The 24,085-nt window shown below is 38.9% G+C and overlaps 3 protein-coding genes across 3 annotated transcripts; 2 read left to right on the forward strand and 1 right to left on the reverse strand.

The window, feature by feature from the left end:
- Positions 1–2,152: 2,152 nt before the first annotated feature.
- Positions 2,153–22,174, reverse strand: rassf4a (Ras association domain family member 4a). Its single transcript, XM_083923485.1, has 11 exons — positions 22,105–22,174; positions 15,209–15,277; positions 14,997–15,072; positions 8,607–8,713; positions 7,502–7,581; positions 6,054–6,223; positions 5,275–5,376; positions 5,145–5,196; positions 4,752–4,873; positions 2,936–3,033; positions 2,153–2,253 (listed from the first exon to the last, which is right to left on the reverse strand). The coding sequence occupies exons 2-11, from the start codon at positions 15,259–15,261 to the stop codon at positions 2,190–2,192; spliced, it is 924 nt and encodes a 307-aa protein (XP_083779611.1). The 5' UTR covers positions 15,262–15,277; positions 22,105–22,174; the 3' UTR covers positions 2,153–2,189.
- Positions 10,458–11,468, forward strand: LOC310954157 (uncharacterized protein). The gene is made up of 2 exons (XM_083923486.1): positions 10,458–10,508; positions 10,834–11,468. The coding sequence occupies exons 1-2, from the start codon at positions 10,480–10,482 to the stop codon at positions 11,237–11,239; spliced, it is 435 nt and encodes a 144-aa protein (XP_083779612.1). The 5' UTR covers positions 10,458–10,479; the 3' UTR covers positions 11,240–11,468.
- LOC310953521 (C-X-C motif chemokine 10-like) lies at positions 16,178–17,927 on the forward strand. Its single transcript, XM_083922582.1, has 4 exons — positions 16,178–16,257; positions 16,435–16,564; positions 16,705–16,788; positions 17,358–17,927. Exons 1-4 carry the CDS (start codon positions 16,191–16,193, stop codon positions 17,500–17,502), a joined length of 426 nt encoding a protein of 141 aa, XP_083778708.1. The 5' UTR covers positions 16,178–16,190; the 3' UTR covers positions 17,503–17,927.
- Positions 22,175–24,085: the final 1,911 nt, after the last annotated feature.

Genomic DNA, 24,085 nt, shown 5'->3' on the forward strand with positions numbered 1-24,085 from the left:
AAAGGATCCGACTTGCTGTCATTAGAATGTCAAAAATGATCTTCTCAATGGGATTTTCTTTTCATCTCTAACCAGTCACCTAAAGTATACTGTCACTGAAAATATTTCCTCAATAGCCTACAAGTAGCCTAAAATACCATAAAGAATTCAGTGGCATCAACGTAATATTCCCTCATTCAATTAACGTCAATATGTACGTTTGGTTAGTTTAAAGTTCATTCAACATCACATTTCTGTTTTTATTCCTTTCAGACAGCTCCAGTACTTGAGTAAACATGAGTTGCCTAACTTGATAACCTTTTACCTGATGAGTTGAATATTGTAGCCTACTTGATTTCACTCAACTCATTGAATTCAATACGTCAAGTAACACGAGCAGACTTCAAAGCGTGCATTGTTTTTATTTAGTTGAAAAAAAATGTAAAAAATAACAACATAATAAACAGTGGCATGCATAAACTGCACCCATTGGCTGAATCAGATCACCGGCTATTATAAAATAATCAGTTTGTTTGTATTAATGTTTATTCATTTTTCAGATGATGAATTATAGAATTAAGACATTAAAAATGCAACAATAAACAACAGAAATATCTTGGAGGTGCTGGCTATCCCTTAGTTGTTCATCAGTGTCCACGCTGCAGTGACACAGAGCCAGTTGAAAATCAGCCGTTTCCCTTAATTTGCCAGCTATTATATTGCTCTGTAATGGATAATTGAGTTGTATTATGTTAAGCTAATTCTCAGTTTGGTGCATTATGTAACCATGTCATGTGCCATTTCTGTCAATTCTGCCAATGCAGCTCCTTTTTATATTGTTCTACATGCTGGTAACGACAAAATACAGTTTTGGTGGAAGAAACGTGGAGAGTCAAATGTTTTGCATAAATGTAAATTATAGGTAATTGTGTAATACTGATGATGATTCATTGAGCAAATGTTTTAGATCATGCTGGTAAATATTGAGAACATTTTTCCTATCAAAAGTTTTAAGGGATACACATGCATCCACATTGTATTTATCAAGTGTTTAATGCAAATGCTTTATTATTTGCTTATATTTCAGAACCACATGCAACTTCATATTAAGCTTGTAATTCATCTGGTATAAACATTCCTGGACCTAATCTCATCTCTGGTTAAGTTCTTACCGGACACCCTGCAGCGGACCACATCAGTTTTAAGTAAGTTTTTTTTGTTGAGTTTTGTAGATTGTGTTGCATGAGCCAATGTGCAAGAGTTATGAATGTGTATGTATGTCAACAATTGATCAAATTGTTATTTGAGTAATTAAATGGTAATAATGGTCATGGTTGGTACACAAAAATGTCATCAGACTTGCTGTTTGTGAAACTGTGGGAAAACGGAACAGCCCTTCTCTCTCAGGATACCGTCATTGTGCAATGTTGATAGGTTCTCACACTCTCATTCACACACACACACACACACACACACACACACACACACACACACACACACACACACACACACACACACACACACACACACACACACACACACACACAAAGCTCATGGGAACTAGCTGGCAAACAGGGTTACTCAGAAGAACAATGCTAATCTTTGCTCCACTCACTGTGGAAAAGTACAGGAAATAATATAGATGGCTGTTTTCTTTGAGGGGAGTCCAAACTGGGATTTATGTCTGGTGTCAGCAGAGATCCAACAGTATCTATAAAGGCTATAACATATTTATTACATAAAAAGGTCCAAGTCAGAGAAAACATTACCAAAAAATAGTTTGTATAAATATCCAAATTTGCAGTAATTTCATACAAAATGCAAATACAGCAGGGATATCAAAGCAGTGATACACTTCACAGTAAAAACATTTAAACAGATCATACAAACTGTTGAGATATGTCATTCTAAAAGTAGAAGCACATTGGTGTATGATATGGTTGTATTGCAGCCGTTACTTTAACTCGTTCACCATTGCCTCACCACAGTATTGGCAAATGCTCCGATTGTAAATCCACAATCATTAGTGTTGGAAACACCCACACACTCACACATACACACACACACACACACACACACACACACACACACACACACACACACACACACACACACACACACACACACACACACACACACACACACACACACACACACACACACACACACACACACACACGTAACGTAAGTGAATGCAGAAACACTCATACTCATTCACTGGTGGGAGCTATGCCCTGGAGCTGATGTTGGATTCTAGACTTCAGAGTGCTGTACCTGCAGAGATGAGAAAACACACATGATTAAAAGTATCTGACACATCCTTACACTCATAAACATATATTTTTATCATGCATTTTGTTTGTTTTATGCATATTTTCATCTGCAGATGGATGCACATTTAGAATAATAGCAGCAGGAGGGTAGATGTTGGATTGACTGAAACTACAGACACTGTAATGAAGGAACATATCACCCAGGGCAACAGTGTGGCTCATTGATGTGTTTTTGGATAACAGTGGGGGTCAATAGCACAGAGGAATAAGCTAGGATCATTTCACTGTTGGCTTTGGTCTTTTCATAGAATTGCTTGACAATAAGAAACAGCATAAAAAAATCAACAGGTTTATCCTTAAACACTGGCAGCTATAATGAGTGTGTGTGTGTGTGTGTAAATAAATGAACCAAATGGTTGAGCCTGCATGCCAAGCAAGTCACACACAAATAAATTGTTATGGGTCGGAAATCTCAGTCATATGAGCAAATGATTACACAATCTTGGAAACAGTGAGTAATGAATGTTTCACACAAACAGTGTCCTCATTCAAGGTCTTATTTTGATTTTACACTGCAGTCACAGACATTGGCTTTATATAATGAAATAAATGAACAAAAGCTTTATCTAGACTGGAACTCATTTTGTAACTCAGTTTAGTGAGTTGAATGGCTCTTCACTTACTTTTTGGTCAGCTTGTTTATCTCACGTTCCTCTTCCTCTTTAAGTTTCTCTACAAAGCTGTCTAAAACAGGAATCTCAAACTTTATGTACTGGGCAACCTGTGGAGAAAACAATTCAATATATCAGCATGTATCAGCATGAGCAAGATACATCCTTTATTGTATGAAACTACTTGTACCCATACTGTAGGCATCCAAATAGCTTTCATTCTTCGTTTCTCTGTCCAAATAAAAAAATCTAAACAATATGAGGGAGAGATGACCAAGTTGACTGTCTGAACACAGGGTGAGTTGTGTCCAGAGGGTAAAACACAGTAGAATAGCTCTACCACTTTCTTAAAATGGTCAGTTCACTTGAAAATACTGTAAATTACAACAACAACAACAACAACAACAACAAACCTTTAACCGGAGAAACCTGGAGTTCATTTATGGATGGAATTATTGAATACTGTAATGTAACGTAACGCTCTGAGCAGCTCAAACTAAATTCCATTCATCTCCACTGTGTTGGGGTCGAGACAGAAATAGTAGGTGGATATTTTCAAAACTGGACCAATTAAACAAAGTTATTAGTACATTACACATAATAAGGTCCGTGGTTACTTTGAGTGGCTGCCATCGAAGGAGGCTAACGTTTGCTACTAGCAGTCTGTCTGCTCTTCTAACACAATGGCTCTCTGCCGTGTTTGTGCTGTTGTTGCACGGATGCTAAACTGACTCAATGGATGCAATGGTTGGTTCCTTTTGGGGAATTATTCATGCAAATATCAGACTAATAATATGGTTTACTGTGTGTTAAATTGGAATAAAGGAACGTTGAAGATGTAACTACCCGGCTAACGGTTATGCTATGTCCATGTTTCATCAGAAATCCAGAGCTTCTAACTTCTGAGTCAGGCTTGTAGTAAGGGCAGTAGAATAATAGGTACATGTGTGTGTATGGATTTAAGATAGTAACATATAGGGGACGCACTGGAAGTAGAGATATGAAGGTTTCAATACAGTGGCTTTTTTTGTTATTTCATAAACTTTATTGAAACACATTCACATCTCTACTTCCAGTCCCTCCCCTATATGTTACCATCTTAAATCCATACACACACTTCTTTCTATTACACTTCTGCCCTTATTACAAGCCTAACTCAGAAGTTGAAAGTTCCTGATTTCTGATTACATGTGAATGCAGCATAAGCGACAGACCAACCGCTGTCAGCAACGTCACAAACATGGCGGCCTATTTGCACAAAGGCAAGTAGAAGCGCTTTCATTAGTGGGTAATATGATCAATTACCAGTGTTTTAACAAATTATTTGATCGATAATAACTAGAAAGACAATTAAATAGATTAAATTCTTAAGGAGTACAACTTTAAATAACAAGATTGACTTTTGGTTTCACAGCACCGTGGTCTCATTTATGTAAAACTTCATACAAACCTAATCTAGGAGACAAAGCGTTTCTCTTAGCAACAGGAATTGAAAAGATGCAGTTATTTAGTTGTATGGGAAAGTCATTTACAGAAAACCAGGCTCGTATGAGATTTATTCCGATCACAGACAATCCAGACAAGTTCTCCAGTAACAGATTTTATTTATTACTTAGTGCAGTCGCAACATGCTGCCGGCCATCTTAGCCTATTGTTACATCAGTCCAGGACAGGATCTGATCTGATCTAATCTTTCCTTGCTAAATTTAAACCAACTGTCTATTATTGGTCTATTGTGTGTCTTTGTTGAGAAAAAATATAAAATAGGTCACTTATCAAGACCAAGATGAGAGACCATAGAGAGTGGTGGCAAGAGGCCCAGACTCACATCATACGTGACTTCCTCTCCCAGGTCGGCCTCTGTGATTAGGATCTTGGAGATTTTCTCACAGGGTCCATAAAGCACACGAGCCACCAACGGGTATTCACCCTCCCTCAGTCTGGTCCTTTCTACAAATGTACAAGGTCAGAGACATAGTAAACAAGTGACCACAAACACACACACACACACACGCAAAAACACACACACACACACACACACACACACACACACACACACACACACACACACACACACACACACACACACACACACACACACACGCACGCACGCACGCACACACACACACACACACACACACACACACACACACACACACACACACACACACACACACACACACACACACACAATTTCCACTCAATGAAAGTTAGGTCTTACCACCAGACTCGTGCACCATATAAAGGACAAACTCTTCTGATTTATTCTCCACCTTAAACAAACATAAATGCAGAATATTAGAGTTTTACTAAAACACCTCTTAAGATGTAACCAGTGTTTTAATGCTTACTCTAAACTTGTTTAGCAGCAGGTTGAGGACTTGTCCAGTCGTCATGGAGCTGTTCACTCGTACGTTAGTGACCGAACCGTAGGCTGGAGTAAACACAGAAGTCTGAAAGCAAGAGGAACAAACATGTGAGGAATAACTGAGAGGACACAAAGTATTAGGAACTTGGCTTGATCAACAATTGAGAAGGGATTACTGGACTTGAACACCTTGGACATTTTGAACAGGAAGGAAATCTCTCAGTCTCCTGAAACTGGAATCGGTTCAATAAAAACACACGTGCACGCTGTATTTAGAAGAAACTGATGAAGGAGCACAGTGTAAACATGGGTGGATTATGAGGTAATGGGCCCCTGGGCACAGACATGTGAAAGGCCACTGACCCTTTTAGTCATTTTGCATCCCTTTGTAGTCGTCTTGTATCTATTTCTGGTTATTTCACATTTTTGTAGTTGTTTTGCCTCTTTTTTTGGTATTTTTATGTCTATTTTAGTCATAATCTGTGTTTTTGTAGTCATTTTGTGGTCATTTAGCATCTTTTTGTGATTGTTTTGGGTTTCTCTTTAGCAACATTTTGTGACTCAGCCCCAGTAGGCCCATTGGGTAATCCATCCATGAGTATAACCTTGTATTCTGTTGCGGTGAAACACAGCAGCATTGTGAAACTCAGCACAAGTACAGGAACACCTGCACAGGAAACATCTGCCCATGTGCAGCTGGAGATGTGTCAACAACGGGATACATTAGTGTGTGTGCTTGTATGTGTGTTCTGTTTATTGTACCTTGTGGTTGTAGAAGTGTCCGTTGATCGAGAACCTGTGAGTGCGCAAGCGCTGCAAATCTCTGGCAGTGTGTGTCTTTGACCTCCTCTGAACCTGCATGAAGGAAGCGTCACTCCTAGTTCTCAGCAGCTGAGGAGAATCCTCCTCCTCCTGACCGTACATGTCACCACCTCAGGGTAAACCAAAACACACCTAGATTAATCCATGCATCAGATGGTGCCTGTTTTTATATATATCAGCAGCTATGTGTGTTACAAAACTTTGGATGGATCAACATATGGTGTTCCACATGTTACGTATTGCCATCTTTTTCATTTTGCTTTCATTGTCTGGTTTGATTTTGTAATTGAATCAAATTGTTCAAATCTGTTTGTTTTGAACTGATGAACAAAACTTAACTTGGCCACAACTATTTTTCAAAGATTAAAAACAAATAGTTGGCTAGATACTGCAACAGTCTCCCCTTTTGTTAAAAAACAACAAACCTTATACCATTTAAAGTGTAATTGCGGCGCACAATCACAATCAAATAAGCCATTGACGCAGTTTTTTTTCGTGTAACAACTATTAACGGAGAAATCCGGGAGAACCGCTAACAGCCGAGCGTGGCTAACACCGATTAGCTCAGGGCAGTACGGTGATGGCATTAAAACGGCTTTTTTAACCATTAACACTGCTCAAAATACCACCAAACCTCTGGAGTAGCGTGATAAGTGTTCCTACACATAGAACGAAGCATCAACTTCGCATCATGTAGTTAGTGAACCTGAAGTTTATTAAAAGAGTGTTTTGAGAGACTTTTGAGACGGGTACCAGCACCTCTCGTAGTAGAGTTCATTCAAGTCGATTACCAAATGCAATCCAAAAGGAAGGAGCCTTTGTGTAGGGACTCATATCATGCTACTGCAGGGGTTTGGTGTTATTTTGAGCAGTAGTGGTTAAAAAAGCCGTTTAAATGCCTTCACCGCACTGCCCCGAACTACTCAGTGTTAGCCACGTCCGACTCTACTGGATTTCTCCGTTAATAGTTGTTACACGAAAAAAATAACTGTCTTGATGGCTTATTTGATGTATGTAAGTGTTGAAAAAGACCATGGGATGATTTTTTTTTAAAATTACACTTTAAGCCAAAGCAGCAATGGCATTCCTTACTTTTAAATTCAATTGATAGAATTTGTACAATATTTGAGACTAGTTTTATAGCAGTATAGCTTATATTTTTGTTTTCAGCAAACTGCTCAAAAATGCAATGCCAGACCCATGACTAAGTAATCTAATCCTGGGTATTTATAGCGTTGGAGATCTGATCTGGATCTTCATCTTATGATAAGCTCCGTCCGTGCTCAACATGTGAGCGAACCTTGAGCATGTGTTTGTAATCTCCATTAATCCATCAGGTGTATGTGTGTGTGAGAGAACGACTGCATGTGTATGTTACTTCTACTTACTAGCTGGTTCTGTTTCTGATCCTGGTGAGTTATTGTTCCACTCTGCTGTGAGCTGCTTTGCCACAGCAGATCTGTCGTTTCTGTAGAGAGATGGACAAGCAATGGTTTTATTTTTTGTTTCTGTGCTGCGCTGACATATCATTCCTAACAATCTATAAAGAATACAATGCTTAAAATGTATCTAGAATTTTTACAAAAATAACATTTAGCTGAGATAATCTCAAGGTGTACTTGCTAGCTGTTTTCCAAAGCTGGAAAAGCTAGTGGGTGGTCTTTGAGTTAAAAGAATAATTCAACATTATGGGAAATACGCTTTCAGGCTAAGGTTAAATGGGAAGTTGAGATATGATGGGTCGATCACAACCTTTAATCTCATGTGGGGCCGGTTTAAGACGATGAGTGACAGAAGAGCGTCATGCTTGAACGCACTTTCGTAATGTAACTGATGTTCTCCGTCCAGCATAATTTACCAGGTTCACAAAACTCAGATCAAACTGTCAAAATAGGCAGTGCACACGATAATGTTACTGTATTGCCTATTTCTCGCCTGAAATGTTTCAGAAACTCATTTTAGTGTAGCTGTAATTTGTGACCAGGCCCTGTTGCTTCGATTGGTTGTAGGTATATCCAAATGATGTACGTGTGCTTCAAATTGTTTTAACATGACAGTCGAAAACCCAAATATATTCCTATTTATATTCGTAAGCCATATACAGTATGATACACAAATTTTAGTTTGAACCAGTGAATTTTTTTTTGGCATTTAAATTTTTTGCCAAAGCAAAAAAAGAAATGATGTACATAGCTTTTTGCATGTTGTTTTGTTAAATTTGTCCATTCTTCTCAGTAAAGTCTTATCTTACTTTCCTTTTCCTAATTCAAAGGTATTGCCAAATCTTCTACAGCAACAGCATGTATTATACAGGTAAAAGGTGTTTCCTTAAACCTACAAATTACAGGGAGTACACAAGGTAGGGATGCTGGTGAACACAGTTGTTGTAGTTTTACAGTTTCAGTTATTGTGAGGGAACTCGTCACAGGGCCTAAATTTCTTTATTCAGCACCTGAAGGCAGCTGTGTGCCAGTCCGGGCAGGGTTGACATACCGGTTGAGTCTGAATCTTTCATTGTCGTCGTACATCTGAAGTCTGATTGGTCTTCGCAGACCCCAATAGATGTTCAGCAACCCCTCGAGGATGAGCGCTCCATCCTCCTACACACACACACACACACACACACACACACACACACACACACACACACACACACACACACACACACACACACACACACACACACACACACACACACACACACACACACACACACACACACACACACACAAAGAATAATCTTCAGTACTGGTCAGAGGGGATATCCTGCTGGCTGCCTGCCAAAGTAGCTCAATATCAGGTGTACGTGCAGGAACAGTCGCTCATAGCTACTGGGCGAACCCTCCCATCTTGGCGAAATCCTGTAAGGTTGGCGAGGTCCAACTTTTTATGCACAGTATAAGGGTGAAGTCACGTCTGAGAAGGCCGCCATAATGAGAACAGGGACATGACTGCTTTGGGTCACGTACTCACGGGGGGGGGGGACAACGTTTTGATTTCACAAAAATGAAACTCTAAATTTAGAAGAAAGCAGTCACACTACGTGTCCTGAGTATGGAGACAAAACAGTGTCACTCTGTTTAACATTTCTTCAGTTGTATTTTGAATGTAAACAAAAATACAATAGTGTTGAACTTACTGAGGAAAGTTTTTTGTTCACATTTTACAATGAAACCATTAATAAATCCAATATTACACCACAGCTGTGTTGTAATCGCCGTCTCAAACAGCTTGATTTTATCATCACAGTATCTATTTTGATACCCAAGAATGTAATTCAGATATTTGTACCAGATTCTGTAGAGATTTTCTGAATCAATTTGTCACAGAGAATCTAACACCGAAGCAAAACCGATTTCAATTCTCATAGTCTGATCAGCTGATACACTGCCAGTATAGTATTTGTGGTTGCCCTGAAGCATTTTTTGTAAAAGTTAAACTACTATAGAAGTCCTGACGTTAATGTCACTGGAAATTATTTAAATCTTATATGAAATTATGTAAACCGTGATTTTTTAGGCCACTGTATTAGATAACATACTGTATTAGGATATACGGACATACTGTACAGTAGGATTTAATGGTTCTTAGGAATTATTTGTGAACAATTTGTCTGAAGGTAGAAGACCAAAAGTAACTTCCGTCCAAAGAAATTGAAAAAGGTGCAAAAATGTTACTGTGAAACATTTCTTGATTTGTTAAAGTATTTGTCAAACAGAGAAACTTCTAAGAACGCATTTGAATCTTAAAGAATCCAAATCTTTTTTCTTTTTAAAAAAAAATTGGGGCCCACTTGTCAATGCGAAATGTGCACATTTCTGAAACAATAATAATAGGGGAGATGAAAACAGTACGTTTTAGCTGGATAATCATTATAATAGTGAAATGTCAGAGAAAAGAAAAAAGAAGAAGCAGAAAGTGGGTTTTCAAAGGTGAGACATTGCTCCGAGGGCTTCATTGTTTCTGGAATATAAACATTCAGAGCAGCTGCACCACTGAACCTCGCTGACCCGCCACTCCTGAGTTTCCTGAACAGGCATGAACACACCCTCATACACACACACACACACACAGACACGCACGCGCGCGCACACACACACACACACACACACACACACACACACACACACACACACACACACACACACACACACACACACACACACACACACACACACACACACACACACACACACACACACACACACTCACTCACACACTCACACATGTGAGTAAGGTCAGCAGGGCTATTTTTGGAAGTAGCTGTAATCACTCTGCCTCAGAGTGCCTCTATAAAGCCTGGATACACACTCTGGTCAAGTCATACTCAACTGAGCGGACTAGAAATCACTTTGTATCACTCTGCATGTCAACGCAACAACTCAAGCATCAAAGGTGAGACTTTTCTTAAATATCGCTATCCTTTATTATAGTGGGCTTGTAGTTGATTTTAAAGGAACTTTTGTTACATTACACATTTAAAACCAGGCAGAAAATAAGAAACACAAATTACTAATGTTTTGACAGCAATCTTAACTTTTAAATTGTAATTGACACTATCAGACAAGGAAAGAAAGTAATTTATGTATTATATTTATGCATTATAAGTTAAAAAACAAAAGGTTAAAAGATAGCAGTTAAAATTAATTTGACAACATTGAAGACATTGTAGAGAAAGAGCCACAATCTAACTTTTCAAATTTTTCCTCTCCTGCTGCAGCATGAAACGCAGGCAGTCGTTGCTTTCCCTGCCTCTCTTACCCACCATTACTGAGATGCTCGAAGACTTGCCTGTCCACCCCTCATCCTCTCAAGCTACCCAGAGCTCCCAGTCTCAGGAGGACTACCTGACCAGTATCCAGGCCCTTGCCTGCCCTACTGAGGCCCCGAGCTGCGGCCCCGTCAGGCTTCAGAAGTCCCCCAGGCTGCGGCAATTCTCAAAGGCTCAGATGAAGCTCTCTACCTCTGCCTCGCTTCCTCGCGGCACTCCCCGCACACTAAGGACTGCCAGACATTACAGTCTGAGTCTAAACAACACAGAGGATTTTTCTCTCAAGATGAGCAGAGAAAAAGACTGCAGGGGCAAAGACCCGTTAGACTGGCTCTTTGGACAGATACGGACTTAAAAAGAGGTGTTGTTGTTGTTGTTGTTTGACGCCCCAAAGGCAGACAATTGTGGAATATCTCATAATCAAGGATGGAAGAACCTGCTCTGTTTATGAAGATTAAAACAACACAATGTATGATGGGACTTAGTGTGATGGCTGAACAGAGACAATATCACCATATGGCTCAAGAGAGAAGAGAAGATCTATTTATTTCTGTGCACTGAGGACTCAAGTCTACACGTTTACGTTGGATATTTTGTAAATATGTAAAGTATTTAGTTTCTAATAAAATACTAAAATATTCATAAAGAAGTTTATTATCTGCTGTTTTTGAAGAGCTGGATATCATCACATCTCAAATCCAATAGAATAGATGATTAATCACACATGAAAACTATTTTTCAACAGTTCTTATAATTGTTTTAAGTCATGTGTCAAGCAAAGCATGCTTTAGTTTGCACACACATTTTTGAGAATTTGCTGTTTTTTTTCTGTCCAAAACTGAATCTCTGGGATGTAACTAAGTACTGTTACTTATATACTGTACTTAAGTACAATCTTGAATTAGGCTGCTTCAATATTTCCATTTTATTCTACTATATTTCAACTCTACTACATTGTTTTATAATCATTTGACTGTTTAAATTACTATTTTCAGACCATAATTTACATACCAACCATTATAGCCATTGGTGGAAAGCAACGAAGAACATCTGCTCAAGTACTTTATTGAAGCATTTCAGTTACTTGTACTTTACTTAAGAATTACCCTTTTTTTCGACTTTATACTTCTACTTCATTACATTTCAGAGGCAAATATGGCACTTACTCCCGAACATTTATTGGGTAACTTTAGTTACTGGTTACTTTTCAGATTAAAATGATTTCTATTTATGTAAATGATCTGGATAGTTATGTTAAGCACTGTTCCTGACAAACACACTTTATGCAGTGAGCATCTAATCAAAAATATCCCAGCATCCAACACTATTATCTAGTGGTAGTTAATGGCACTACAGAGTCAGCATTTTAAACAAAAAAAGTACCTAACACAGCCACTAGAGGGAACTTGAAGCACATATATGGATATTTATCACAGCAGACAAGCACAGGCAAATACATCCAGCATCCTGTGTTAAACTGAGCCCATGCTGACTTGGATCAGACTAAATTCTATTAACAAATAATTTAGAGGTCAAAATGGCATTCCTTTATGGCCCCAGCACATACCCACCACGCTGAAGAGCTCTAGAGCACAAGGAGACCATACCTCCAGCAATCAGTATCATCTATTGCAGTTGTAGTAGGCGTTCGTGTTAGAGCTTGTTTTCTGCCCAGAAATTCTTGTTTTGTTGTTTAGTTAGTTCATGTTGCTGAGCTAACACGCCTGACACGTCACCTGACTACACCTGCACAGCGTGAGCATGATGTCATCTTGAAACAGCACTTGTTTTCTAACATAGAACCTGTCTGCATTAGACTGAATAATCTTTTAATGACAGAGATTAAACTTTCATATCTCAATTGTAGTGAAAAATATGATCACTTTTTTTCAGTATTATACGAGTGTTATTATTAAAAATGTGCTGAAAATGCTTAAAGAGTACTGATCACAGACAGTGACAGACAGCATTCAACATACGTTTTTCAAAGTATGGTAATCAAACGGTTTTAAGAACAACTGAAAATGGTAATACTAACAGTCAGGAACTGTTTAATCCCTAATAAATTATAGAAACACACAATAAACATGTCAGATATGATCACAGTAAAGGATTGTCTCCCTGGAAATGACAGTGCATGCCTACAGCTGGTTTTCATTTAAACTCATTCACACAGAAATTCACATTAAGAGTTTCCAAATGTTGGTCCTAGGTCAGCCCCCAACCCAAAAATGTCACTGATGAGTAATGTTGTGCCCCACATATCCACAAAATATCTAATGAGTCAGTCATGAGTAACCTCTGCCTCAGTCTATTAGCTCTAACAATGTCACGAAATCACGTTAAGCCTAAAGAAAGATGATAAGAGTCCCTACACATAAAAGGATCGACTTGAATGGACTTTACTACAAGAGGAGCTGGTACCAGGGCCAGTTGGTAAGTCTTTAAAACACTCTTTTCATAAACTCCGGGTTTGCTAACTACATTGTTGGTACTTTGTTTTATCTGTAGGGACTCTTTTCATGCTACTGCAGAGGTTTGGTGTTATTTTGAGCAGTATTAGTGGTTAAAAAAGCCGTTTTAATGCCATCACAGTAATCCCTGAGCTAATCAGTGTTAGCCACGTCCAGCTGATAGCGACTCTACTGGATTTCTGTAAACAAAAAAGTACCTGACACAGCCATTATAGGGATGTATGTATGTATGTATGTATGTATGTATGTATGTATGTATGTATGTATGTATGTATGTATGTATGTATGTATGTATGTATGTATGTATGTAAGTGACGTGAAAAAAACCATGGGATGATTTTGCGCCGGAATTACACTTTTTTTGTCTCGTTGTCCACATTTCATACCACACTGGAGACTCAACATATACTGTAGAATCACTGCAGCAATCTAACACATATATTTAGGTTGTTGTATAAGTATGGACTGAATCAGTGAAGCTGCATGTTTTGGTTGAATTACTGACTTGCGTTTTCCGCTAAGTGAAAGGATGACACAATCTTAAAATCCCACATTAAAGTTTCAGAAGACCTTGAGTTACAGTTGTGTAATGCAATGTGTCGAGTCATTTTCTGCAATGACTTATGTTTAATATCTTCTCTGAAAAATATCAATGTGCTTTAAAAACAGCCATTTTACGAGGTTTAAGCTAAGTATCCTTATTTTTGGTTAATATTATGTAAATATATCATACCTATGGTACATGTGTATGTTGCATGTACACATATTATTTATGTGTATATATATATTTATGTGACTGTTGGGGGAATTTCCCAGAATGAAACAATGTAGTGGGTCTGGCTGAGGGGACGGAAAAGAGGGACAGATCATGACCACTGTGCCACACACACACACACACACACACACACACACACACACACACACACACACACACACACACACACACACACACACACACACACACACACACACACACACACACACACACACACACACACACACACACACACACACACACACACACACACACACACACACACACACACACACACACATAGATGATGGTGGACACAAAGGGGAACTCCTGACCATAAAACCATATACCATAAAGTAATTATCAAACAAATAACCAAACATACCAGAACAGCAAAACGTTTACTGTGGAAATACTTTGCCCAGCAGTTATAGATTCGCAGTCTATGACTAAAATCCTTCCCTCCTTCCATTTCCATTTTTTGTTGTTTGTCAGCCATTTGGTATGTTGGAAAAGAACCCAGGAATGGCAGGTCTGTACTCGGGATTGCTGCCATATTGGAAGCTTAGTTGGTCTCAGGTTTTTTGTCCTCATTATTTGAAAATCAAAGTGCTGGTTTAATTGGCTCCAGTATGTGCTGCTATTACTGTTTGTTATATGTAAACTACAATGGGAGAAGACATGCAACATTTGATTTTACCTCAGTATAAAGACATTAAAGATAATTTGGATTCTGAGTTTTGGTAGGTGAGTGTGACCCATTTTATAATATACACTGACCTGAGATACAGCCTGCCCACACATGCCACTGAGCTAGTTAACAACTCTCCATTTTTACCTTCTTATTTCCGCTAGCACTGTCTACTGTCAGGAGTTTCTCTTACCTCACGAGTCCTCAGCTGGAAGTTTTTCCCTTCGTGGTAACAGTTGTAAGTCCTAAGCAGTGACAAGATGTCGGACCTGAATACGAGCACAAGACCACAAAGGGTAGATTAGCACTCAATGCAAGCAGAGGTGAAATGTAATATACATATACATTTTTATTACATTTTTTATGTGTAATTATTTTGCAGTGAGTGAACTAAAAAGGACTTACTTTGGTATAAGTTTCTCTTCACTGAGCTTCACGTAGGTCTGACGCTCACCCATTCTGAACAGACCCCAGCTGTGGCAGAAAAACATAAATAATAATGACTTAAAGATTGCATTATCTTTAACACTGTGTTTTATCTCAACTGATAACAGTAAAATAAGAATGTGCATACAGATAATCTTAATATAATGCATTTGTACACAACAAATTATTATATATATTATTATATTTTGTATTGTTCATATTTTGTATTTTATATTTTATCTTATTTTTAGTACTTCTGATTGCTCTGTACCGCTGCTACGATGACCTAATTTCCCCTCGGGGATAAATAAAGTTATCTATCTATCTATCTAAAACAATAAATATAAAATACACACATTATGATGTTATGTGCTGACTTCACTGAAGCCACTGAAGCCATCCAATCACCAAATCTAATTTGGTGATTGGATGGCTTCAGTGATAAAAGCAGAGACGGTGTATTAAGAGAAATCACGTGGTGTTGTTGACTCAGAGCCAACGAATGACATGTTGTGGCAAAGCTAAGCAAAGCAAACACTGTCGTTCAAGGATAACGTCCGCTACTGTGGCCCACTTCTTATAAGCAGTCAGCATCATAATAATGAATGATGAGAGGAAACACTCCTCAGTTGTCTCATGTGGAACAGTTTCTAAAGAAAACAACCAGTCTGCAACACCAGTGTCTTTTTTGTCCAATAAATCAAATGCACAGTTAAAACAAAAGGACACCTATTAATCAGTGTGTCCCGGGTTTCAAGCCTTTTCTGACAAGACAGAGGGTGTCCCTGATCCCTGCATCCTGATCCCTGTGTCCTGCTGTTTCGAAGGGAAAGTGCCATGGGGAATTTCCTGGTATGGAAAGCCCAACTGTGAATATGCAGTGGAGGGGGAGGAGCTAGAGTATAAAAACAGAAACATGTGGCTCAGGGGGCTCAGAGTCAACGCTCAGCTCGTCTCCAGTATGAAGCCTTATCCTCAGTTGGTCTGTCAGCTCGCCTTCTTGAGCGTCTGCTGTGTACTGATCACAGGTAAGATTAATCTCTGTGTATTCTTTCGTCAAATCTAGATACAGTAACAGTGTGGATTTAATTTGGGGTAAAGCTGTCTGAGCATGTGAGTTTACAGTAACTTAATCTCTGATCATGGTGCACTGTATTGAATTAACCTGTAATCCTGTGAATGTGTCTGTGTTTGTGTCTGTGCAGTGAAAGAGTCAGACAGCACGTTTGTTCCGGGACGATGTTTGTGTCCGCAGACGCAACCAGGTGTCAGAGGGCAACTGAAGGAGCTCACGGTCTACCCAAAAAGCCCCAGCTGTGACAAAATCACAGTAATGTGAGTACGGAATCTGACACACACGTTTATTCACACGCGCACACACACGCGCACACACACACACACACACACACACACACACACACACACACACATACACACACACACATTAAATGTGTGGGTTTACATGTGTTTTTCAGAGTGACACTGAAGAGCAACAATGATCCAGTGTGCCTGAGTCCAGAGGCACCGATGGGCAAACAGCTGATTCACTGCTGGAATAGGTGAGAGCCTTGATTGGAGAAATTTAACTTTTAGACACACACACACTAAGGGCATGCACAGCAACTGAGTCCTGAACACCTCATCTCTGTACATGTTTTTATAAGAGATACTTCACTTTAGCCAACCCTCAGAGTATCATGTACTACTACAACAGCAATATACAATAGACTTATTACACCACAGATTGCAGGATATTTAAGCCGTGCGTCCTAACTGGTTATAGAGGGGTCCACTTGATTTCTTCTGTCAACAGTATCTTATTACCGTAGTTGCCAAGCCAGTTCTTGTAGTAACAAAGCTATAGTTGAACAGTTTCTCGACCTTTTATCTGCATGTTTTGCTACTAGTGAGATAGAAAATAATGACTGCCTGAAACATAGTGGTAATCAACCCATTTTGTATTAGAAACCCAAATGTGCAATATTTTCATGCTTTCCCTTTCTCAGTGTGTATGATAGATGCTTCCATAAAATCTCTTCATACAGACAAAATATTTGCTTTATCTGATGCATGCTACAGGAGTATTCACTTTTCCTCTAAAGGTTGTACTTCCCTGTGTGTTTTCTAGAGCCCACAAGTTGGGTCGTGAGGTGAAGCTGTGCCTGAAGAGGAGGAGGAGGGGGAGGGGGAGGGGGAGAGGAGGTCAGCGCAAGCACTCTCGACAGAGGAGCCGGGGCCAGAACAGGAAATCCTCATCCTCTAACTCCCAGTAGTCAACCGGCCTGACGCTTTATACAAAGCTACTGCACGGAGAGAAGCGTGCACATGCAGATTCTTGCCCTACTGTGGACTGTGAAAAATAACAGCACGCTACTACTTTTCAATCTACAAACGTTGTGCAGCTCAAACGTCAAGCTTCCCTAAATTGTTGTGTCCGTAAATCAAACTCTGTTTGTAGGCCAGTAGCAGGGGGCCTTATTTTAGTGTGCAAATGAATGATGTAATGTTTGAAAACTGAGCCCTGGAGGCTTGTCATAAATGTTAACAGTTTTAAAACATTGTTAAATGGTCCATGTATTGTTTGTGTGTAGTCCTGTGTATGCAGCTGGAAAAGCTAACTAAAGAGACTTAGCTAGTTATTTATTTTTATATGAATATGAGAGTTTTTCAGACATTGTTTTTTAAAATAAATGTATCAATGGTGTGGCCTTGTTTTCTTTTTATTGTTAAAACTCCTGATTGTGTTTAGAACTGAATGAGGGGAAAAAAGATTACTTCCTTGGCAGGATATGAGAGGTCACTTAGCCCTCAGTTTCAGCTTTAGTTAATAAACTACAGGATGTGAGTCAGGCGGGCACAGAGCAAACATGTCTCACTTAAAACATTTGCAAAAACATCTTGGAGCTTTAACAAAAGCTAACTGTGTGTTGTATTATAATGTCAATGTATACTTATCTCTTTTCTTGATACTAAAATCAATTTTTTACGGTTGGTGTTGCACAACTGAGACATCCAGATGTTTTATGATGGCTAGTAAACATGGTTCACATGTGACAGATTAGACGTCATGAAAAGAGAGAACACACAAACACACATAATACTTACGCTTACTTTGCGCCCACATCAATCCAGGTAATGGAAAGTGAATAACTAATACGTGCGATAACCTGTTTTATTTTCAACCAATATGGGCTGTTGCAAAACTAACATGTGATCCCGCTGTCACTTAATGCCAGCACAATGTAGTCAATTGGAAAGTGAAAGTGAACTGCTGAACAAGGCGTCCCTTGTCCCAAGGCCGGGCTGGTAATTTAAGGGACTTTTCCTATCTAGTATTTTATCAATGAACATGTTATGCAAGGACTTGGGTGCCTTTGAAGTCAAATATTATTAATTTGTGCCAAAGTTGGACAGGATACTGAGGATCTGTTAACAGCTGAAAATAACTGTCTTGTTACTGGATGCATGTGGCCGACAGATCCTTCACATCCAATGCAACTTACTTACTTTATTATTTACACAGAAATTGCATCTCTTACACCACTCCATATACGCAACAATAGTTTCTTTACAGATTCAAATGCTACAAACCAAATCTAGCCCTGTGATGAGCTTGTTACATGTGTTGCATAGCTCTTGAATAAACTACTAAACAATAATTAAAAATCCACTCAATCAAACACGACATTAAAATTATGCTAAAAGCTGATAAGTTGATAACTTTTCTAAAATACGTTTTTGTTATATTTGCTTTAAATGTCACTATATTCTGACAGCACTACATGAGACATATAATCTGGCAAACATGATCCTCTGCCGGCACCTGGTGCTGCTTATGGCATCTGCATGATTCTGTGCACCAAAAGAAAACAACAAATCTGAGATGAAGAGTCTCTGCCGCAGTGACAATGACCGCTCATGAACTCCGATCAAATATGGATCAAGATTATGTTACTGTATTGCCTATTTCTCCTCTAAAGTGTTTTCTGTTAGTAGTAAAAGTACCGTTTAGCTGCAAAACGAGAGTCTTTGACTAAGTCAAGCCAAAACCAAGCCGACAAACTTTTAAAGAAAGGATCTGAATACTTCTTCCCCCACTACTGTAACATGAGCTACCCATATTACAAGTGTTTATCAAACTTGTTAACTCTTCACTGCAGATTTGCTTCACCTTTTCTGCAACACACCAAACACCTTCCTTTAATTCAAAGGTTCTTCACACGATTGAAAGTGCAAATATTCAAATATGCAGTTGCAAATGATTACAATATTTTATTATAGTGTTTCTTTTAATTTCTTATCACTGTGCAATATGATATTGTATTTGGTAGATTGTGCTTGCGTTATCTGAAGTAAAAGTTAAATATATGTAAGGTAACAAGATTTTGAATACTCTACTTTTACATTTGTTTTGTCTCATTGGTTTCTGATGTTGTGTTGACAGGATTAGGAAACAATGGCAGTTATCACAATAAAACCTATTTAAACAATCTGCAGAGAAAAAGAGTAGAACATTAAATGTAATGTGTTATTAAAAATGCCAGAACTTATTTTCTAATTATAACTTACTGTTTGCTCTGAACTGATAGTTTACTGAACACAGGATTCTAAAGCAAAGTATCTAATATCACTGTCCACGATCATGATGTTGGTGTTATTATGCTGCCACCTGGTGTTTAAAGTAGGGTTCTTCAACGTTTTGTTAGGCCGAGGACCCCTTAGCTCAAAGGAAGAAGAAGCAGGGACCCCCTACTACAAATATTGTATTAAACTGAGTTGCGTATTAAACTGGGCCTTACAGCTAGGGTGACCTAAAGCCTATACATATAGCTTTTTAGAGTGCATACAATACTAAGATATTACTATTATCATTATTAACATATTCATATGTTCATACATCATATGTTAATGTTAAACATACATTTGGAAGGCAAATTGAGTCCTTCAGCTCAGTTGTATATGTGCATGGCAATATTAACTAGAAGCCAGTAAGCCTATCATCAAGTTTGTGTAAATGTAGTTATTTATTTATTCACAAATCGAATATGTTGCAGTTATGTTAATGTATATTTCCAGACACATTTTTGAAAAAAACCCAACAAAAAACACTGGAAAGATTATCAAACAATATGGCGGATCTATGGTCTAAAGCAGTATGTAAACTGAATTTCATCCTGATCTGTAAAGAGTAGCAGTGTAGCACAACTTGGATTATGATCTCTGTGTTCCTGCAGGGCAGTGGAGAGTGGCAGCCCCCAGACTCTGGAAAAGCCTCCCCCTCCACATCCGTGCAGCCCAGTCTCTTAATGTTTTTAAGTCCCTTTTAAAAGACCCACCTTTTTTCACTTGCCTTCGATTAGTGTCTCCTATAAGTGCCAGTGTTAAGTGTCCTCTGGTTACCTTTTAAATGTTCTCTCATGCATTATTGGAACTCTTTTGTCATTCTTATGTTTACTGCACTTAGTACTTTCTTGTGAAGCACCTGCTGTATGTAAATGTTCTATATAAATACAATTTGGCTTGACTTGACATAATTCGGTCCCATGATAAAGAAGGGAGGTTAAAGTACTGATGTGTGACTTGTTTAATGTAAATGCAGTTCCACTATTACTAACCCATTCATAATCAAGTTAACCTGGTTCATCAAAACCCTTATTATTAGTTGCTGTTATTCTTAAAAGCAAATAAAGTAGATCCTTCCCAAAAGCTCTGGTACACAGGAAGTGATTCTTTCGCATTTCCTGCAGCTGTTAAATACATTTCTAAAGGGGGAGGGGGGGGGGTAGAAGAAGAACTGCTTACAAGAGCAGCAATAGCTACCACAAAAACCAGGAAACAGACAGTCCAGGGCTGGCTGCAGCACCATCTGACTGGGAAGTGCTTTCTGGGAGGTGAGGTGCGGATTCAGCTAAACAATGAACACCATGACCACAGAAGAAGGGGGATTTTAGATTTCTGTCACAATATCTACAGCCAAAGATTCAAACACAAACGCCTCTAATGAACTTGTTAAGCATCATCTACATGTAAACCCCCAAATATGAAGCCTATGTTAATTACTGAGGCATTAGCAGCACCCATTGCCCCCCCTTTCTACCTATAATGAAACTGGAGGAAACTGCTGACAAAGTAGGTGCATAATAGGATGGTCAGTCTATCGCTTATACATATTTATATATAATAATGGGCGTATAAATATTCCATTACTTAAAGGATTCCAGTCTGTCACCGTTATTATGAATTATTCAGCCACTGCACATGGCTGCACAGGAGATCCCAGACCAAAGACTTAAGAGATGAGCAAAGAAAATAGGGGTCATTGGGTGATGCTCAGAATTATGTGAATTTACATAACTTGTCTCGTCTTTTCTTCTTCTTCTTTTGTTACTAAATAACGCACTAGCTCTGTGTGAAAGCTTCCTAGGTGGTGGACAAAGAGCCCTCAATGCAGGTCTGCTAATTGGTTTGATCATCGCGAGATATCCAATTATCGCACCTACTCTCTCTGGCAGCTGCGCCCGGAGACAGTCTCACACGCGTAAAAAAAATGTTCCAAGTCTGCTCCAAAAAACCTCTAAATCATACACTAACTGGAAAAATATCATCAACAACTCACTTGCTCAAGATGTGTATGCTTCTGTGAGGGTCGTGCAGTTTTGAAAGAGCCTAAACGCAAATCAAAGCTGACGAAAGGGAACGTTTTCATAATTAAAATAAATTAACACAGGTTAGTAACATGCACGCAACTTCAGAAGATGTCTTGTCCGGTCGGTGTGTGGCTTCCATTGTTAAACAGCATAGATCGCATCGGTAAAGTTCCTTTGCTCTTGTCTTTTGTGTAAAAGGCAGTAATTTTGTGGAGTTTGCTTTCTTACCATAGCAGACCGCGTCCTCCGTCTGGTTCCCTATCCACTGGCGATGTATTCCGCGTCTATGGTTCGTTATCTCTCTTCATGCCTCCCCGGCCGTGCGGTATTAGGAGCTGGAAGATTAAACTGACAACAGGGTGATCCAATGGAGGCCGCGCGTTCATACGCCTCAGCCAATCAGCGTTGAATGTGGGCGGGACGCACAGAGTCAGGGTTAAATACGTCTCTCCTCTTGATCAAGGTGTCTCTGAGTGTCTGCATCATCAGTGACATGGGAAACTCAGAGGTTACACTGGAATGAGTCCATTAATGTGTTGAAAAAAATAAACATATCCATATATGTTCATTTGATGTAATGTAGCCTGCAATTGGGTCCTGGGAAAGGACAGGACTCTGAAAAAACAATGTGAGTGGACATCCATATGTTGCGTTTAGAAACACAATTCAAGTTATTAGATGTAAAAAAAAAAAGGAATAACAATTAAGTATTGACGTTAAATCTACTGTTTTTTTTTATCCTGTATCAGGCTTATATTTGTTGGATATTGTCTTTTGTATAGTTTGTTGTTTCATTTAATTTTATATCCCACTCTTTTGTTTTGTAAATATAATCAATCTTCTTCATTTAAATTTGCTGTGATAAGAAAATCTAATTACTTTAGCACAGCCACCACTTAAAGCACCTCCTGCTTTTCCTTCCAGCTCAGCAGTAAAGCAAGAAGTGCCTGTGACCTGTTAAGATTAATTTCCATCCTGTTTTTGCCTGGATCCGACATCTAGGAAACTATTGTAGGGTGGAAACGCCAACTGAAGTTTCTCTCTCTCTCTCTCTCTCTCTCTCTCTCTCTCTCTCTCTCTCTCTCTCTCTATCTCTCTCTCTCTCTCTCTCTCTCTCTCTCTCTCTCTCTCTCTCTCTCTCTCTCTCTCTCTCTCTCTCTCTCTCTCTCTCTCTGTCTGAATAGGATTTATGATTTTACATGCACAAAAGGAAGTAAGTTGTTCCAGCGGGTGAATAACTTCCCCATCAGAAAACAGCTCCTTCTAAAGGATGTGACAAAGCTGGTGGAAGCAGAGTGGAAATACTGACGTTCTTTTCCTCTCCATTATTGGGTCACTGAGTTTTTAATTGACTAGAGATCAGCAAACTCTGGACAAAGACCCCCTGTTCTCCTGATGAAAAAAACAAACTGGAAATCTTATCCCTCCTGACTGGATTCACATGTCATGGCTTTGATTTATTGTTCAAAAAATTGTAGCTTCTGGGGGATATAATTGCGTCAAATATGGAGAATAACCCAGTTGTTTAAGTCAGTGTGTTTTCACGTGTCTGCATTCTGGACTCAGTTCAAACTGAGGTGCTTTGTGCTGAATGAGGCTTTCTGATTTTTTATTGATTCTCTCTTTAGCTTTTGATGCTGCAGAGAGAATGCCTCTTACAAAGCTACAGTTATATATCTACAATTCAGTGGACAAAGGAGGGAGGAATACAGTGTGTGTGTGTGTGTGTGTGTGTGTGTGTGTGTGTGTGTGTGTGTGTGTGTGTGTGTGTGTGTGTGTGTGTGTGTGTGTGTGTGTGTGTGTGTGTGTGTGTGTGTTTGTGTTGACAGAACAAAACAGTATTGATTTATGACCTGAACAGAAGAGGAATATCCATTGTGGCTTGGTAAAACAAAACAAAAGCAAATGAAATGTTAATACAGGCAACTCATGCTTTTCTATCCCTAGTATTTCAATGTGATTAATAGAGCTTGTGTCTGATTCGCACACCCTTTTAATATATATCGTGCATAGTATGACATATTATGAATAATATTTGTAATTTTGCTGTGTTATGTTTTGGTGAAACGGAGGTCTATGGTGGATGATCGGATGTTTTTTTTTCTTCTCACCACAATAATGTGAGCACTCCTCCCATAGAGCTCCGTCTCCATGGTCACCGCTTGCACATGACAAACACACAATGCAGAGACTTGAATGCGACTAAACA

Source organism: Echiichthys vipera, assembly GCF_963691815.1.
Source record: "Echiichthys vipera genome assembly, chromosome: 11".
Classification (NCBI taxonomy): Eukaryota; Metazoa; Chordata; class Actinopteri; order Perciformes; family Trachinidae; genus Echiichthys; species Echiichthys vipera.

What these genes read in the sequence shown, in the direction of transcription:
- LOC310954157 (XM_083923486.1), top strand. Translation starts at nt 10,480, where the DNA reads ATGTCAACGCAACAACTCAAGCATCAAAG. An exon ending in CAACAACTCAAGCATCAAAG is followed by an intron (nt 10,509 to 10,833) that starts GTGAGACTTTTC and finishes CTCCTGCTGCAG; the next exon opens with CATGAAACGCAGGCAGTCGT.
- rassf4a (XM_083923485.1), bottom strand. Translation starts at nt 15,261, where the DNA reads ATGGGTGAGCGTCAGACCTACGTGAAGCTCAGTGAAGAGAAACTTATA. An exon ending in TCCAGCTGAGGACTCGTGAG is followed by an intron (nt 8,714 to 14,996) that starts GTAAGAGAAACT and finishes GTGTGTGTGTAG; the next exon opens with GAGGATGGAGCGCTCATCCT. An exon ending in ATAAACAAGCTGACCAAAAA is followed by an intron (nt 2,254 to 2,935) that starts GTAAGTGAAGAG and finishes TCATCTCTGCAG; the next exon opens with GTACAGCACTCTGAAGTCTA.
- LOC310953521 (XM_083922582.1), top strand. Translation starts at nt 16,191, where the DNA reads ATGAAGCCTTATCCTCAGTTGGTCTGTCAGCTCGCCTTCTTGAGCGTC. An exon ending in CTGCTGTGTACTGATCACAG is followed by an intron (nt 16,258 to 16,434) that starts GTAAGATTAATC and finishes GTGTCTGTGCAG; the next exon opens with TGAAAGAGTCAGACAGCACG. An exon ending in CTGATTCACTGCTGGAATAG is followed by an intron (nt 16,789 to 17,357) that starts GTGAGAGCCTTG and finishes TGTGTTTTCTAG; the next exon opens with AGCCCACAAGTTGGGTCGTG.